Below are 14,866 nucleotides of genomic sequence, written 5' to 3' on the forward strand. Positions count from 1 at the left end.
GGTGGAAATGCTGTGAAATGGGGATTGGGAAGAGCCCCAGGGATCTGTTCCGTTTGTTTTGGTGCCAGAGGATTGATCCTGGCACTGAGGGACCAACCTTGTGCCCCTCACCCCCAGCTCTGCTCCGTGTTCGGGGACACTGTGGAATGTCCGTCCTGAGGATGCTTCCCATCCTGCTGGCAGAACCAATCCTGCTTTGGAGGGCTCAGGGATTTATGGATTCCTGCAGCAGAGGCCTGATGGCCTTCTCCGTGTGGCTCCTGCTGCAGCTGGGATCTCAGAGCTGCTTCCATGGACCTGCGGTGCCCGGCGCTGCCCTCAGCTCCCACCTGGAATCTTCTTCTGCATGGGGATTTCCCTCTCCATCCCAAAGCAGCTCTGGAAGGGGGTGGGTGAGCCAGCCAGGGCCTGCTCCATCTGCTGTGTCCGTGGAGTGGGACAGGACGTCACCTTCTGCTGCCCAAAATGGCTCCTTGCATCGGGAACGGGCCAGGGCTGTTCCTCCAAAACTTGGAGTTAATGTGGGGAAATTTATCATGGAGTCATGGAATGGTTTGGGGTTAAATCCCACCCAGTGCCACCCCTGCCATGGCAGGGACACCTCCCACTGTCCCAGGGTGCTCCAAGCCCCAGTGTCCAACCTGGCCTGGGGCACTGCCAGGGATCCAGGGGCACCTGGGTGCGCCTTCTGCAGCTCCGGGCAAGATGTGCTGGAAATTTCCTTGATGGAATTGGTGGGAACACGGATGGAGCCCTCCATCCCTGGGGGTGCTGTTTTGGGGTGTTTTGGGCTGCATCCCTGGGGGTGCTGTTTTGGGGATCCCTCCATCCCCAGGGGTGTTTTTGGTGTTCCTGGGGGTGTCCATTGGGCTGGCCCTTGTGCCAGCAGGTCCTGCTGTCCATCCCTGCCCCTCAGAGTGCCCTGGGACAAATCCTGATCCGAATTTCTTGTGGGGACCTGGAGTGAGCTAGGCTGTCCCCTTGTTCTGGTTGTCCCCAGCCCGTGATTCCCGTTGTGCTCAGATGCCCAAATGCGATTTCCCTGGGATGCTGCAGGAGGGGCTGTGGGTGCGGGCAGGAGGGTCCCAGGCAGGAGCACAGCTCCAGGACCCTCCTGGCTGCACCAGGGCAGGCCTGGGGGCTCTCTGAAGCGGCTCCTTGGCTCTCAGCTGGTTTTCTTCCAGGACTGTGTGTGAAGCAGGGAGTGTGTCTGGTTTTCCCTTCTCTCCCCAGAGCTGCAGTTCAGCTTTTCCCAGCTCAGCTGCAGCAGGCAGTGGATCTCCATGGCTGGGGGAGTGCTGGGATGGGTGGGATTCACTCCCAAAAGTCCCCTGGGAGCAGCTGGGAGCCCTGAGCCATCCTGGCTGGGCTGCAGCTCCAGGGGATGTGGGGGGTTATATCCAACCCCACTGTGGGAATGGGGGATCCCTGCAGGATTTCTGGTTTCAGAAGGGGCTGGGAGCAGCGGGGTCCTGGGATGGGACCAGGCCATTGTGTGGAGTTTTCCTCCCCCCATGAAGCACCTGGAAGCTGCTCCTGACCAAATGATCAGAACTTCCCTGTGCTGAGCTGCCTGGGAGGCTCCTGGCTGCTGGAATTTCCTCCCTCTGACTGGTGTAGCTGCTGCCCTCCAGCCATGGTGTATCTCTGTCTCCTGGGTGGGATTTTTATCCTTTTTGCTGCTGGAAAAGCCAAACTAACCATGTCTTTAGGGGTGAGCATTCTGGGAACGCAGGGGAGAGGGCTGTGCGTGCTCTGCCACCAGCTGTGCTCTGCCACGGGCTGTGCTGTGTCCTGGGGACATCCCTGGGCACCTGTGCCCTCCTGATAACCCCTGGGTACATCCCTGGGCACCTCTGCCCTCCTGCTCACCCCTGGGGACACCCCTGGGCACCTGTGCCCTCCTGCTAACCCCTGGGGACATGGTTGGGTGGCTCTGCCCTCCTGCTAACCACATGGATCATCCCTGGGCACCTGTGCCTCCTGCTAAGGCCTGGGGACACCCCTGGGCACCTCTGTCCCCCTGGTAAGGCCTGGGTACATCCCTGGGCACCTCTGCCCTCCTACTCACCCTGGGCACATCCCTGGGCACCTGTGCCCTCCTGCTCACCCCTGGGCACCTGTGCCCTCCTGCTAACGGGGCTTCTCCTTCCAGGCATCCAGCGGGGCCGCTCCCGGCGCGTCCCATCCCGGAGCATCCCTTTCCATCGCCCCTGTCCCGTTCCCCCCCAGCTCACCGGTGCTTTCGTTGCAGCAGCAGCAGCTCCAGGCCCAGCACCTGTCCCACGCCGCCCACGGCCCCCCGGTGCAGCTGCCCCCGCACCCGTCGGGGCTGCAGCCGCCCGGCCTCCCGCCCGTCACCGGCACCAGCTCGGGGCTGCTGGCCCTCGGCGCCCTGGGCAGCCAGGCGCACCTGGCCGTCAAGGACGAGAAGAACCACCACGACCTGGACCACAGAGGTGAGGAGGGGGGAGGCTGGAGCTGCCACAGCCGTGGGGTGGGTGGGTGGGAAGGTTAAAAGTGGCACCGGGGGGCTCCGAGCTGGGTTGGGGCAAAGGGAAAATTTTCCAGAGTAGAAATCAGTTTTGGTTTAGGTGAAATGTACTGTGCTTAAGGAAACATGGCTATGTAGCCTGACTGCAAGGCCTGGGCTCAGGGAAACTGATTCAGTGAAGGACAAAGATGAGGAGGGGGGAGACAGAAGGTGATAAAGGGAGATACAAACTGTTGTGAGAGCAGGTCAGCCTGACCCAGGAATTCTTTCTGATAAAGAAGAACTAGCGGCAAATGTCACGCAAAATTCATAAAAATGAATATGTATGAACCTATTGTGAAATTGCATGCATATGTATTTGAGAGGGGGATAAAAAGGGACCCGAAGTTCCCAGAGGTACACTTGTCATTTTAGGGGAACGATTCCCACATGCATCCAGCGCTGTAACAAACATACTGGCTTTACAGCTTTCACAAAGTTGTAGAGTTTTGATTACCTCCACAAAACAGGGTTTGGACACTGCCAGGGATCCTGCTGCTCTGGGCACCCTGTGCCACCTGTGCCAGAGTCTCACCACTCTCACAGAGGACAATTCATGCCCCATATCCCACCCAAATCTCCACTTCTCCACTATGAAGCCATTCCTGCTCTCCTGTCCCTTGTCCCAATCCCTCTAGGATAGTGAGTAAGAAGAGAACTAGGAGAGTTGGGAGTGAAACTGCTGGTATTGTGGAGAATAGGGCTGCAGAGATGAGTTGGATGAGACGGTGGCCCTGCTGTGAGGTTGGCTTGTCCCAATCCCCCTCCAGCTCTCCTGGAGCCCCTTCAGGCCCTGCAAGGGGCTCTGAGCTCTCCATGGAGCCTTTCCTTCACCAGGTGAACGTCCCCAGCTCTCCCAGCCCTTGGAGTAGCTCTGTGGCCTCCTCAGGAGTTGCTGCAGGTCCCTCAGATGTTGGGGGATCACCTTGGTCCTGTTGTGGCTCATTCCCACCACCCCATCCCTTGGGTCAGCTGCATTCAGATCATGGGATTGCCCTCTTAGGGATGCAGAATTCCCTAAAATGATGCTCAGCCTTTGGTGGAGCCCAGCTGCAATTCCTGTGCTGTGCCTTAATGGGAAAGCAGCCTTCACCCTCCTCCCCTTCCTCCTCCTCTCCATCACCATCATGGCGAGGGATCCAGCTCTGTGCAGCAGGAACTTGGTGCTTTTTCCCATTATTTGGGATCTGAGCATTTGTTAGCAGATGGAAGGATCTGTGGGTCCAGCTGCAAACCAGGATTGTCCTGGCAGATCCCCCTGGCCACCAGCACAGGAGAGTTTGGGATATTTCCACTCTCCCATTGGCAGGGCAGGTTCGCACAGCCCCTCTGAGCTGTTGGGCTCTGCTGGGGCATTTGGGGTGGAAAAAGAGCAGTGAGACAGAACTGTGGGTAGCAATGCTCCTGCTCCATTTCCTGCATGGATTCAGATTGCAGAGATCCCAGGGGAAATGGGCAGTTTGGGTGCAGAGGAAGGGCTGAAACACCTCCTGGCTGTGGAGCTGTGACTCCAGGGACACACCTGGGGCTGCTGCCATTCCCTTTGCATCCAGGGCGTTTCCAGCTGTGTTTGGCCAGGTAAATCACATGGACAAAAGGGCAGGAATTGGTTGGGAGAGATGGATGGAGGATGATTCTAAAGCTGGAGAGAGCCCAGACAGGGCTGGAGTTTAAGGGTTTAAGAGCACGAGGAGGTTCTGCGTTTATTTTTCTGGTTTAAGGCTTATCCTAACTTGCTTTGTTTTTGTGTCTCTGTTTTGGCTGTGCCCTCCCCTGTGCCCTGGCATCTCCTGAAGAGCGAGACTCAAGTGCAGTAAGTGCCATTCCTTCCTTTTGCTCCCACCTTCTGCTGGCTGAGTTTTATTTATCCCTTAAAAACCCACCTGGTGGCTGGGAGCTGCAGGGCTGCCTTTGGCACAGGTCTTATTAAATAATAAACCAGGCAATAAAATCCCTCATCCTGCCTGGAAGAGCTGTGCTGGCGTGAGAGGAGTCACCTTCTCAGTGGTGGCGGTTTGGAAATGTGATTTAAATCCCTTTGCTTGTGGCAAAGAACATCAGGAAATTCCATCATTTGGGCTGAGTGAGCGTGGTCAGACCCAAATCCCCTGGGTGGTCAGGGGAGCTGCTTCATTCCTGATCATTCCCCCATAGTCTGGGATGGGGTTGGTTATTTCTCCAAATTGTGCGGGACTTGGAAGCCCAAGCAGCTCCCAGCCAGGGAAATCCCTGGGTTTTGGAACTACCTTGGAGGCTGCCCTTGGGATGGATTCCCTGGGAGCAGGGATGGAGAGGATGTGGAGGGAGGCAGGAGCCAGGTGGGGGCTGCCCTGCTCCTGGAATGGGGCTGAGCCAGCACCTCCCAGCCCAGTGTCAGGGAAAATGGGACATCAGGAGGAATTCTCCATGGAAAGGGCTGTGAAACGTGGGAAGGGGCAGCACAGGGAGGCCCTGCAGGTGTCCAGGCAGGGCCTGGACGTGTCCCTCAGCTCTGTGTGCTGCTGACCAGGTGGGGCCGGGTCCAGGTGGGGCAGGGCCATCCCGGAGCTCGTTCCCCAGCGCAGCATTCCGTGTGAAAAGCTGCCAGGACACAAAGGGCGGCTGAGCTGCGGCTTGGCAGCGATTTCCTGCCAGCCCCGAGCCCACAAACGGCCCTTTGGAGAGCGGGGAAGGGAAGTGCTCTGCGAGGGGGGAGGCAGAGGGGAATTGGGCATCATTAACCCGCTCCTGGGGCGGGCAGGGGGCCGTCGGAGCCGGGCAGCTTCCCAATCCATAAACGGCGAGCCGGGGTATTCCCCGTGGAGGTTTAATGTGTGCGATAATCAGCGTTAGTCATTCATATTTTCCCCAGCCTTTGCCTGTGCAATAAAAAATATTTAGTTCCTTGGCGGCGGGCCAGGAGCGGGGCTGAATGGATCGATGCCTCTAAATGCCTGACATGATTCTCTGGGAGCTGCGAGGGTTTTCAGCATGACTGCCTGGGAAGAAAGAGCTCCGTGTTATCCAAAGCTGCTTAGTGGGGACCGAGGAGAAACATGAACTGCTTTGGTTCTCCCTTTCAGCAGGGGAAGAAAGGCGGGCACGGCTCAGGAACGGCGGGGCTGGCAGGCTGGGGGAGCAGGGAATGTGCAGGGAGAGAGCAGGGAATGTGCAGGGAGAGCAGGGATGGATCAGGGAATGTGCAGGGAGAGAATGGGGATGGATCAGGGAATGTGCAGGATGAGAGCAGGGATGGATCCTGCTGATCCCAGGGACTGAGGGGAGGGAATGTGCAGGATCAGGGCCAGGCATCCTCCTCGTGGTGCTGCCGTGTTTTCCTCCATTGTTCCCTGGGAATGCCGGCGTCTCCTGGGCTTTGCTGCTTGGAGCAAGGGCAGAATTCCCCCTGTGCCACTGGCACTCCTGGTCATGTGGGTTTTTCAGGACATTTTGTGGATGTCCTGTGGCTCCAGGGCTGGGATGCAGCCATGCCTTTGCTCCTCCTGGCTGAGGCTCCCAGCTCTGCCAGAAGGAGAACTCCTGGGCTCTGGAGCTTTCTTGGGAATGCTGACATGTCCTGGGCTTTGCTGCTTGAGGAAAGGACAGAATGCCCAATGAGCAGAGCTGTGCCATGGGTGCTGGGCTCTGCCATTCCTGGCCCACATGTTTTTTTAAACAACCTCCTCCTGCATTTTCCTGCTATTGCAGCAAAGGAGCTCAGGTGTCCCTGGGCATCCTCACAGCATTCCCAGTGCTCCCAGCAAGGCTGATGTTGATCTGTCCCCTGTGGATCTGGATCCTGTGGCATGGGGGGGACCAGGGGGTCTCATCCCTGCTGGGACAGGGCTGTGCTGCTGGTGGAGCCTCGTTTCCTTCTGTTCCCCTTCAAAGCTTCTCCCATCCCCACAGAATAATTCCGTGTCCCCCTCGGAGAGCCTGCGGGCCAGCGAGAAGCACCGGAGCTCCACGGACTACAGCATCGACTCCAAGAAGAGGAAAGCGGAGGAGAAGGACAGCATGAGCCGATATGTGAGTGACAGGGACAGCGCTGAGGCCACAGGGACACCTGGGGCAGCACCTGGGGGCAGAAAGCGGGATTGGGGTGGTGCTTTCCAGCTGTGATGTGAGTCAGCTGGGGCAGAGAACCGTGGGGTCATTCAGGCTGTAAAAGGCCTTGGAGACCATGGTGTCCTACCACCCCCCAGCATTGTCAAGGCCACCATAACCCATGTCCCCAAGTGCCACGTCCACTCCCCTGGCTGACTGCACCCTGCCCTGGGCAGCCCCTTCCAACACCTGACCACCTTTTCCACGTAAGATTTTCCCCTGATCTCCATTCCGAGTGTCCTGCTGCCGCTGGGGGTGGTTTGGCTCCTCAGGGGAGTAGTTTTTGGAGCTCTCTGCGGGGTGTGACACGCTTTGTGTTCCAGGACAGCGATGGTGACAAGAGCGATGACCTGGTGGTCGATGTCTCCAATGAGGTGAGCTCTGGCTTTGGCATGCGGGAGGTGACCGGCCTCAAGGGGAAGCCAGGAGGGAAGGAGGGAGCCCTTCCTTCCCCCTGTGGCAATTCCAAGGCTTTTCCCCCCTCCCAGGACCCTGCCACCCCCCGGGTGAGCCCGGCCCATTCCCCCCCGGAGAACGGCCTGGACAAAGCGCGCGGGCTGAAGAAGGGCGACGCTCCCAACAGCCCGGCCTCGGTGGCCTCCTCCAGCAGCACTCCCTCCTCCAAGACCAAGGACCTGGGCCACGTACGTCCCCTCTGGGGTGCCTGGGGCAGGCTGTGGCTCCCAGCAGCTGGAGCTCACCCCTCCTTCTCCGTCCCTTCTCCCCCCAGAACGACAAATCCTCCACGCCCGGCCTCAAGTCCAACACTCCGACGCCCAGGAACGACGCTCCCACCCCGGGCACCAGCAGCACCCCGGGGCTGCGGCCCATGCCCGGCAAACCCAGCGGCATGGACCCCCTGGGTGGGTACCAGTGTCACCAGTGTCCCCAGCACAGCTTCGACTCGTCCCTGTCCACGGGGAGCAGCAGCTCTGGGGGGATTGCATTTATGGGGAGTCAGGTTTATGGGGGAGGAGGTTTACGGGGGACCCCCCCCGGGTGGGTGCCGGTGTCACCATGGTGTCACCAGTGTCCCCAGCACAGCTTCAGCTCGTCCCTGTCCATGGGGAACGGCAGCTCTGGGGGATTGCTTTTATGGGGTGTCATGATTATGAGGGATGAGGTTTATGGGGACCTAATCCAATGGGGTGAGGAGGGAGGTCTGGTCACGAAGTGAGCAGTGTTGGGATGAGGAGACGCAGACTCAAGCTGTGCTAGAGGAAGTTCAGGTTGGACATCGGGAGGAATTTCTTTGAGAAAAGGGTATCCGGGGAGAGGTGGTGGAGACCTCATCCCTGGAGGCATCCAGGGATGTGGCACTCAGTGCTTTGGGATGGGAGGAAGGTGGTGTTGGGCCAGGGATTGGACTCCGTGGTGTTGGGTTTTTCTGTGGCTGTGCTCTGCTCTGCTCCCTGCCCGTGTGTCCCCAGCCCTGCCCACGTCCCAGCCATGCCCTGCCCCTGTCCCCAGCCCTTCCCCTGTCCCCAGTCCTGACGCTGTTCCCCCTCTGGCAGCCTCGGCCCTGCGGACGCCCATCTCCATCGCGGGCTCGTACGCGGCGCCCTTTGCCATGATGGGGCACCACGAGATGAACGGGTCCCTGACGAGCCCCGGCGCCTACGCGGGGCTGCACAACCTCCCCCCGCAGATGAGCGCGGCCGCCGCCGCCGCTGCCGCCTACGGCCGGTCGCCAATGGTGAGCTTTGGAGCTGTACGTAGCACTTTTAGCTCCTTTCTCGCTGGGGGGAGGCCTGGGGGGGCTCCTGGGGGCTGGGAGGCTGGGGCTGCTCCTCAGAGCCAGCTGAGTGTTGGATTGAAGGGGTGGGGATGGAGATGCTTCTTCGTGGGGTGATGTGCATGTGCCACTGGGTTGGGGTTTCTCCTTCCCCTTCCCTGGCCCCTTATCCCATTCCTTGGCCCCTTATCCCATTCCTCAAGCCCCTTCCCATTCCTCCCACTAAACTCCTGTTTTAAGGCAGAACAAGGAGTGAAACATTGCCACTGAAGCAGAGATTGGGGTTTCTGCCCTCGGGGTGCCGGGCACAATGTGGTTGATCCCATCCCTGGGGGCTTGGGAACAACACAGGGAGAGGGAGCGTGTCCCACCTGGTTCTTGCAGACCCCTTTGGCTGGTTCCCCTTCCTGCCAGGGGGAAATGCCAGTTAGCTTTGAGCAGCAGGGGAAGAGCAGGAGCTGCCCAGTGTCCCCAGGGGTCATGGATGGGAAGCTGTGTGGCATTCCCGGCCTCACCCGTGTCCGTGCATCTCTTGGCAGGTCGGGTTTGACCCTCACCCACCCATGCGAGCCCCGGGCCTGCCCTCCAGCCTGGCGTCCATCCCCGGAGGGAAACCGTAAGTCCCGCTTGGATTATTGTGGGATCGGAGGGGACGAGCGGCCGGGAGGGAGACGAGGGCAGCCTTCACCCAGGGCTGGCGCTGTGAGCACGGTGTGACAGCCCCAGGAGCCCCATCCCTGGCGCTGAGCCCCTTTCCCACCCCGGCAGGGCGTACTCGTTCCACGTGAGCGCGGACGGGCAGATGCAGCCGGTGCCGTTCCCGCACGACGCGCTGGCGGGGCCGGGCATCCCGCGGCACGCGCGGCAGATCAACACGCTGAGCCACGGCGAGGTGGTGTGCGCCGTCACCATCAGCAACCCCACCCGCCACGTCTACACCGGCGGCAAGGGCTGCGTCAAGATCTGGGACATCAGCCAGCCCGGCAGCAAGAGCCCCATCTCACAGCTGGACTGCCTGGTGAGGGCCGGAGCCCCCGTGCTGGGGCTGCTGCTGTCCCCAGGGCTGTGTCCCCTGTGCCCACCCGCCTCTGATGCTGCTAATCATCTTTGCCCCGTTAACACCAGCATCTCTTCCCCACATTGCCATCTATGTTTCCTCTTTGCCCCACTGCCCTCCCTTTCTTCTTCCGCCCTTAACATCCTGTTGCTCTTCCTCATTGCCAACTCCTTGTCTTCTGTTACTGTCTTATTCCTCTTCTCGTTATCTCTCTTTCTACCTTTAAATTTCGCTTTTACTCTTTCCCCATCAACATCCCTGCTCTTCTCCCCATCAATGTCCCTTTTTCTCTCTCCACATCAGCATCCCTTTTACTCTTTCCCCATCAAACGTCCCTTTTCCTCTTTCCTCACCAACAATGTCCCTTTTCCTCTTTCCCCATCAGCATCCCTGTTCCCCTTCTCCCTGTCAACGTCCCTTTTCCCCTTCTCCCCATCAACGACCCTTTTCCTCTTAGCTAATGAAACATCCCTTTTTCTCTTTCCCCATCAAACATCCCTTTTCCTCTTTCCCCACCAACATCCCTTTTGCTCTTCTCCCCACCAATGTCCCTTTTCCTCTTTCCCCTGTCAACGTCCCTGTTCCTCTTTTCCCACCCCCTTGCGCTCCCTTTCCTTTTCCCTCTCCACTCCCCTTTTCCTCTTCCTTTTGTCCCTGACGGTCCCTTGTGTCCCCAGAACAGGGATAACTACATCCGCTCCTGCAAGCTGCTGCCGGACGGCCGCACGCTGATCGTGGGGGGCGAGGCCAGCACGCTGACCATCTGGGACCTGGCGTCGCCCACGCCGCGCATCAAGGCCGAGCTGACGTCCTCGGCGCCCGCCTGCTACGCGCTGGCCATCAGCCCCGACGCCAAGGTGTGCTTCTCGTGCTGCAGCGACGGCAACATCGCCGTCTGGGACCTGCACAACCAGACCCTCGTCAGGTGAGCCCCGACGGGTCCTGCTGCTCGGGTTGTTAAAGGTTGTTTTTATCCCATCATGTTCCTTTTTGTCTTCTGTTGGTGTTCCTGTTCCCTTTCCTCTTTCCCTACAATGTTCCTTTTCTTCTGTTTTTGCCAGTGTTCCTTTACCCCTTCCTCCACAACGTCCCTTTTCCTCTTCCTTTTGTCGGTGTCCCTTTTCCTCTTCCTTCCATCAATGTCTCTTTCCCGCTTCTTTTTCTCAACATCTCTTTTCCGTTTGTCAGTTTTCCGTTTGTCAGTTTTCCGTTTGTCAGTGTCCCTTTTCCTCTTACATCAACATACCTTTTCCCTTTGTCAGTGTCCCACTTCCTTTTGTCAATATTCCTTTTCCTCTTCCTTCCATCAGTGTCTCTTTTCCTCTTCTTTTTGTCAATGTCCCTTTTCCTCTTCTTTCTGTCAACATCTCTTTTCCTCTTCTTTTGTCAACATCCCTTTTCCTCTTCCTTCCATCGATGTCTCTTTTCCTCTTTCCCCACCCCATTGCCATCTCTTTCCTCTCCTCCCCATCATGGTCCCTTTTCCTCTTCCCCCCATCAATGTCCCTTTCCTCTTTTCCTTGGGCAAAACCACCTTCCATTATCCCAGGTTGCTCCAAGCCCCGTCCAACCTGGCCTTAAAATTCCAGGGATGAGGAGTCCCCCATCCCCTTGGGGCTGGAGCCAGGAACACCCTCTGGTGTTGCTGCACCATCTCCTGGTGCTCATCCCTAAACCAGCCCAGTCCTTGGCCAGGCTGGTGCTCATCAGCCCTGGATGCTCCTGGATGGATTTCCAGGAATGTTTGCTGTGGACGAGCCACATAAACATCATCTGAGCACCTTGAACGCAGCTCTGTGCCCTTTCAGAATTCCATGATTTTTTCTGCTCCCAAGGCAATTCCAAGGGCACACGGACGGGGCCAGCTGCATAGACATCTCCCACGATGGTACGAAGCTGTGGACGGGGGGCCTGGACAACACGGTGCGCTCCTGGGACCTGCGGGAAGGGCGGCAGCTGCAGCAGCACGACTTCACCTCCCAGGTGAGCAGGGGACACAGGGGTACAGGGGGCAGGGATCCGTCCTGTGAGGCCCCTGGCTCCTTGGAGGGGCTTTTCCTGCTGGGAAAACGGCCCTGGGAGCTCCGAGCGTGGCTGTTCCCACTGGTTTCGGGGTGGCCCGGGAATGCTGGGGCTGCCTGGATCTTGTGCCAGCTCCTCTTTTCCATCCTTGCGGGATGAGGCTGCTGTTGAGGAAGCAGATCTTTTCATGGGATGCCCATGGATGTCACAGCGTTCTCTGGGTGCCCTTGGGTGGGATGAGAGCAGGGATCAGAGATGAGGATCCTGCCTCCTCCCAGGAGAGCCTCATCCGGAGGGGCAGAGCTGGGACCTCGTGTCCATTGGCAAGGGCAGCAATATCCGTGGGGATGGAGCCATCCCAGCCCAGGGATCTGCCTCTCGCCACCTGCTCCATCCACCTGGGGCTGGCCAGCAGCTCCAGCAGATCCCAGAATGGTTGGGCTGGGAGAGGCACCTTGAAGACCTCTCATCCCACCCTTCTGTAGGGGCCCAGGAATTCCCGCTGATCTCCCCATATCCCACTTCCACCCGCAGATCTTCTCCCTGGGATACTGCCCGACGGGCGAGTGGCTGGCGGTGGGCATGGAGAGCAGCAACGTGGAGGTGCTGCACCACACCAAGCCCGACAAGTACCAGCTGCACCTGCACGAGAGCTGCGTGCTCTCCCTCAAATTCGCCTACTGCGGTGAGCAGCAGGGCAGGGACGGGCACCCTGCAGTCCTGGGCTGGGCTGGCATGGGAGAGATGGGCATCCTGAGCTCCTGGAATGTGTTGGCTTGTGTTGGGAGAGACCTTGAAGCTCATCCCTGGGGCACCTCCCACCCGACCCCACCCCAGGAGATCCTCATGGGTGGGGATCGTGGAATCATGGAATGTTTGCGGTTGGAAGGAACCTTAAACTGGGACACCTCTCGCCATCCCAGGGTGCTCCAAGCCCCATCCAGCCTGGCCTGGGACACTTCCAGGGGTGGGAGGCAGGGATGGCCATGAACTGCAGGAAGGGACCATGCTCAATGCAGCTAGAGGGGCTGAGCATGGATGTTTCCAGCAGGATCCATCCCATGGATGCTGCACTTGGGGTTTATTCCCATAAACCCATCCCAGTTGTGGTGGGGGTTATTCCTATAAACCCATCCTGGTTTTGGCAGGGTCTATTCCCATAAACTCGTCCTCATTTTGGCAGGGGTTATTCCCATAGCCCCATCCTGGTTTTGGCAGGGTTTATTCCCTGGGTGATTCCCATAAACCCATCCTGGCTGTGGTGGGGGTTATTCCTGTAAACCCATCCTGATTTTGGCAGGGTTATTCCCATGATCCCATCCTGGTTTTGGCAGGGTTTATTCCAATAAACCCATCCTGATTTTGGCTGCAGCCAGCCATGGAGCACCACTGAGGTGGGAGGCAGCACTTGGATTGTCCCAGCAGAGTAGGGCTGGGCAGGACTCCCCAGGAACCTCCAGGTTTTCCCATTTCTCCCAAATCTCTGGGCTCAGACAGACTTGAGGGGACAGGGCAGGGTTGGGGAGGTGGCAGCAGCAGGGTTCGGCTGCTGATCCCAAATTCCCAACGCAGGGAAGTGGTTTGTGAGCACTGGGAAGGACAACCTGCTCAACGCCTGGAGGACGCCCTACGGAGCCAGCATCTTCCAGGTGGGAGAGCCTGGGAAGGGCACGGGCTGGGGGCTGCTCCCAGGTTCCCATTCCTGGAGAGAGGGAATGGGGATGCTTTGGGGTGGCTGGATGGGTGTCAGGTGCGGGATGTGGTGCTGACACCAGCATGGATGGGAGCATGGAGCGTCCATCCCACCCTGCTGGGTTCTGTCTGTCTGTCCCCAACTCTGCTGGGTTCTGTCTCTCTGTCCCACCCTGATGGGTTCTGTCTCACCTCGAGCCTGCTGGGTTCTGTCTGTCTGTCCCCAACCCTGCTGGGTTCTCTCTGTCTCTCCCATCCTGCTGGGTTCTCTCTGTTCCCAACCCTGCTGGGTTCTCTCTCTCTCACCCTGTTGGGTTTTCTCTCTCTATCCCACCTTGCTGCATTCTCTGTTTCACCCTGCTGGGTTCTGTCTCCCACCCTGATGGGTTCTCTCTGTCCCCAACCCTGCTGGGTTTTCTCTCCTACCCTGATGGGTTTGCTCTCTCCCACCTTCCTGGGTTTTCTCTCTCTATCCCACCTTGCTGGATTCTATGTCCCACCATGCTGGGTTCTCTCTCTCCCACCCTGATGAGTTCTCCCCGACCTTGCTGGATTCTGCCTCTGTCCCACCCTGATGAGTTCTGTCCCTCACCCTAATGGGTTCTCTCTGTCCCACCCTGATGAGTTCTGTCCCTCACCCTAATGGGTTCTCTCTGTCCCACCCTGATGAGTTCTCCCCCACCTGGATGGGTTCTGTCTGTCCCACCCTGCTGGTTTCTCCTCCACCCTGATGGTTTCTCTCTGCTTTCCGCAGTCCAAGGAATCCTCGTCCGTGCTGAGCTGTGACATCTCAGCGGATGACAAGTACATCGTCACGGGCTCTGGGGACAAGAAGGCCACGGTCTACGAGGTCATCTACTGATGCTGGGACGTGCAGCCCTCGCAACGCTCCGGGAACGCCCAGGGAGGCCCCGGCCGGCCCAGCTCCGCCCGGCGCCCGCCACACTCGGATTTATTTGGAGATCTGCAACAACTCTGGCACACATGGAAGCCCTAAACGGATTTTTATTTGGTTTTAAGGTTTTGGGGTTCCTTTTGATTTTTTTTTTTTTTTTTGGTTTTCCGGTTCTTTCCGTCTGGCTTTGGTGGCACTATAAAGGACTCATTTTTTTATTGGGACTTTTTTTTTGTGCATCATCCTGCATAAGACTTGTGAAAAATGTAAATACTGGACTAGGAAATAGCGTGGGAAGGGGGGACCCTCCCAGTACACTTAGTTGTGTATTTTTGTCTGCTGTAATTGTATTCCACTGATGGTTTTGGTGGTGGCAATTTTATTCTGGGGGTTTTTTTGGTTGGTTTTTTTGTTTTTGTTTTTTTTTTTTGTTTTTGGGGGTTTTTCCCCCCTTTTCCTTCCCCCCTCCGGAAGTGTCCATGGGGACTTTGCCATCCAGGCTGAGCAGAGATGTCCACTGGTGAAAAGTTGTTCCTCCTGTCGTGCGTCGTGTGTTAGTGATGGTGGGGAATCGCTCGGATCCTCAGCTACTGACGGGACATCAACACAATCACCTTGGGGTTTGTTTTTTATAGATGGATTTATGGATTTATCCTTTTTTTTTTTTTTTTTCCGTGCTTGGATGTTTGAAGAAAAGGGGAAGCCCACGCAAGCCCTTCTTGGTCTTCGGACAGAAGCAAATGAGGAGTGATTTCAAAGAAAGCTTAGAAAATTCAGCTCAGGGAGCCACGAAAGATAATAGCAAACTTATGTGTTTTGTATTCAAATGAAAGTAAAGAATTAGAA

At 57.8% G+C, this 14,866-nt stretch overlaps 1 protein-coding gene across 7 annotated transcripts in view; it reads left to right on the forward strand.

Moving 5' to 3' along the window:
- TLE3 (TLE family member 3, transcriptional corepressor) overlaps window positions 1–14,047 on the forward strand; it is a 28,364-nt gene extending 14,317 nt beyond the window's left edge. For 2 of the 7 annotated variants that reach the window (XM_054272557.1, XM_054272560.1), the window contains exons 8-21: window positions 2,255–2,459; window positions 4,330–4,346; window positions 6,422–6,541; window positions 6,943–6,993; window positions 7,108–7,263; window positions 7,350–7,482; window positions 8,134–8,330; window positions 8,894–8,970; window positions 9,123–9,372; window positions 10,089–10,336; window positions 11,247–11,394; window positions 11,968–12,118; window positions 13,006–13,082; window positions 13,880–14,047. In XM_054272557.1, the coding sequence (XP_054128532.1) occupies window positions 2,255–2,459; window positions 4,330–4,346; window positions 6,422–6,541; window positions 6,943–6,993; window positions 7,108–7,263; window positions 7,350–7,482; window positions 8,134–8,330; window positions 8,894–8,970; window positions 9,123–9,372; window positions 10,089–10,336; window positions 11,247–11,394; window positions 11,968–12,118; window positions 13,006–13,082; window positions 13,880–13,987 (1,938 nt within the window). In that variant the 3' untranslated portion in view covers window positions 13,988–14,047. The remainder of the gene's footprint in view (window positions 1–2,254; window positions 2,460–4,329; window positions 4,347–6,421; window positions 6,542–6,942; window positions 6,994–7,107; window positions 7,264–7,349; window positions 7,483–8,133; window positions 8,331–8,893; window positions 8,971–9,122; window positions 9,373–10,088; window positions 10,337–11,246; window positions 11,395–11,967; window positions 12,119–13,005; window positions 13,083–13,879) is intronic. The other 5 variants (XM_054272559.1, XM_054272563.1, XM_054272558.1 and 2 more) reach the window with 3 other exon arrangements.
- Window positions 14,048–14,866: the final 819 nt, after the last annotated feature.

This window comes from Melozone crissalis, unplaced genomic scaffold, assembly GCF_028551555.1.
Source record: "Melozone crissalis strain CALT ecotype California unplaced genomic scaffold, PUWL_Pcris_2 ptg000014l_1, whole genome shotgun sequence".
NCBI lineage: Eukaryota > Metazoa > Chordata > Aves > Passeriformes > Passerellidae > Melozone > Melozone crissalis.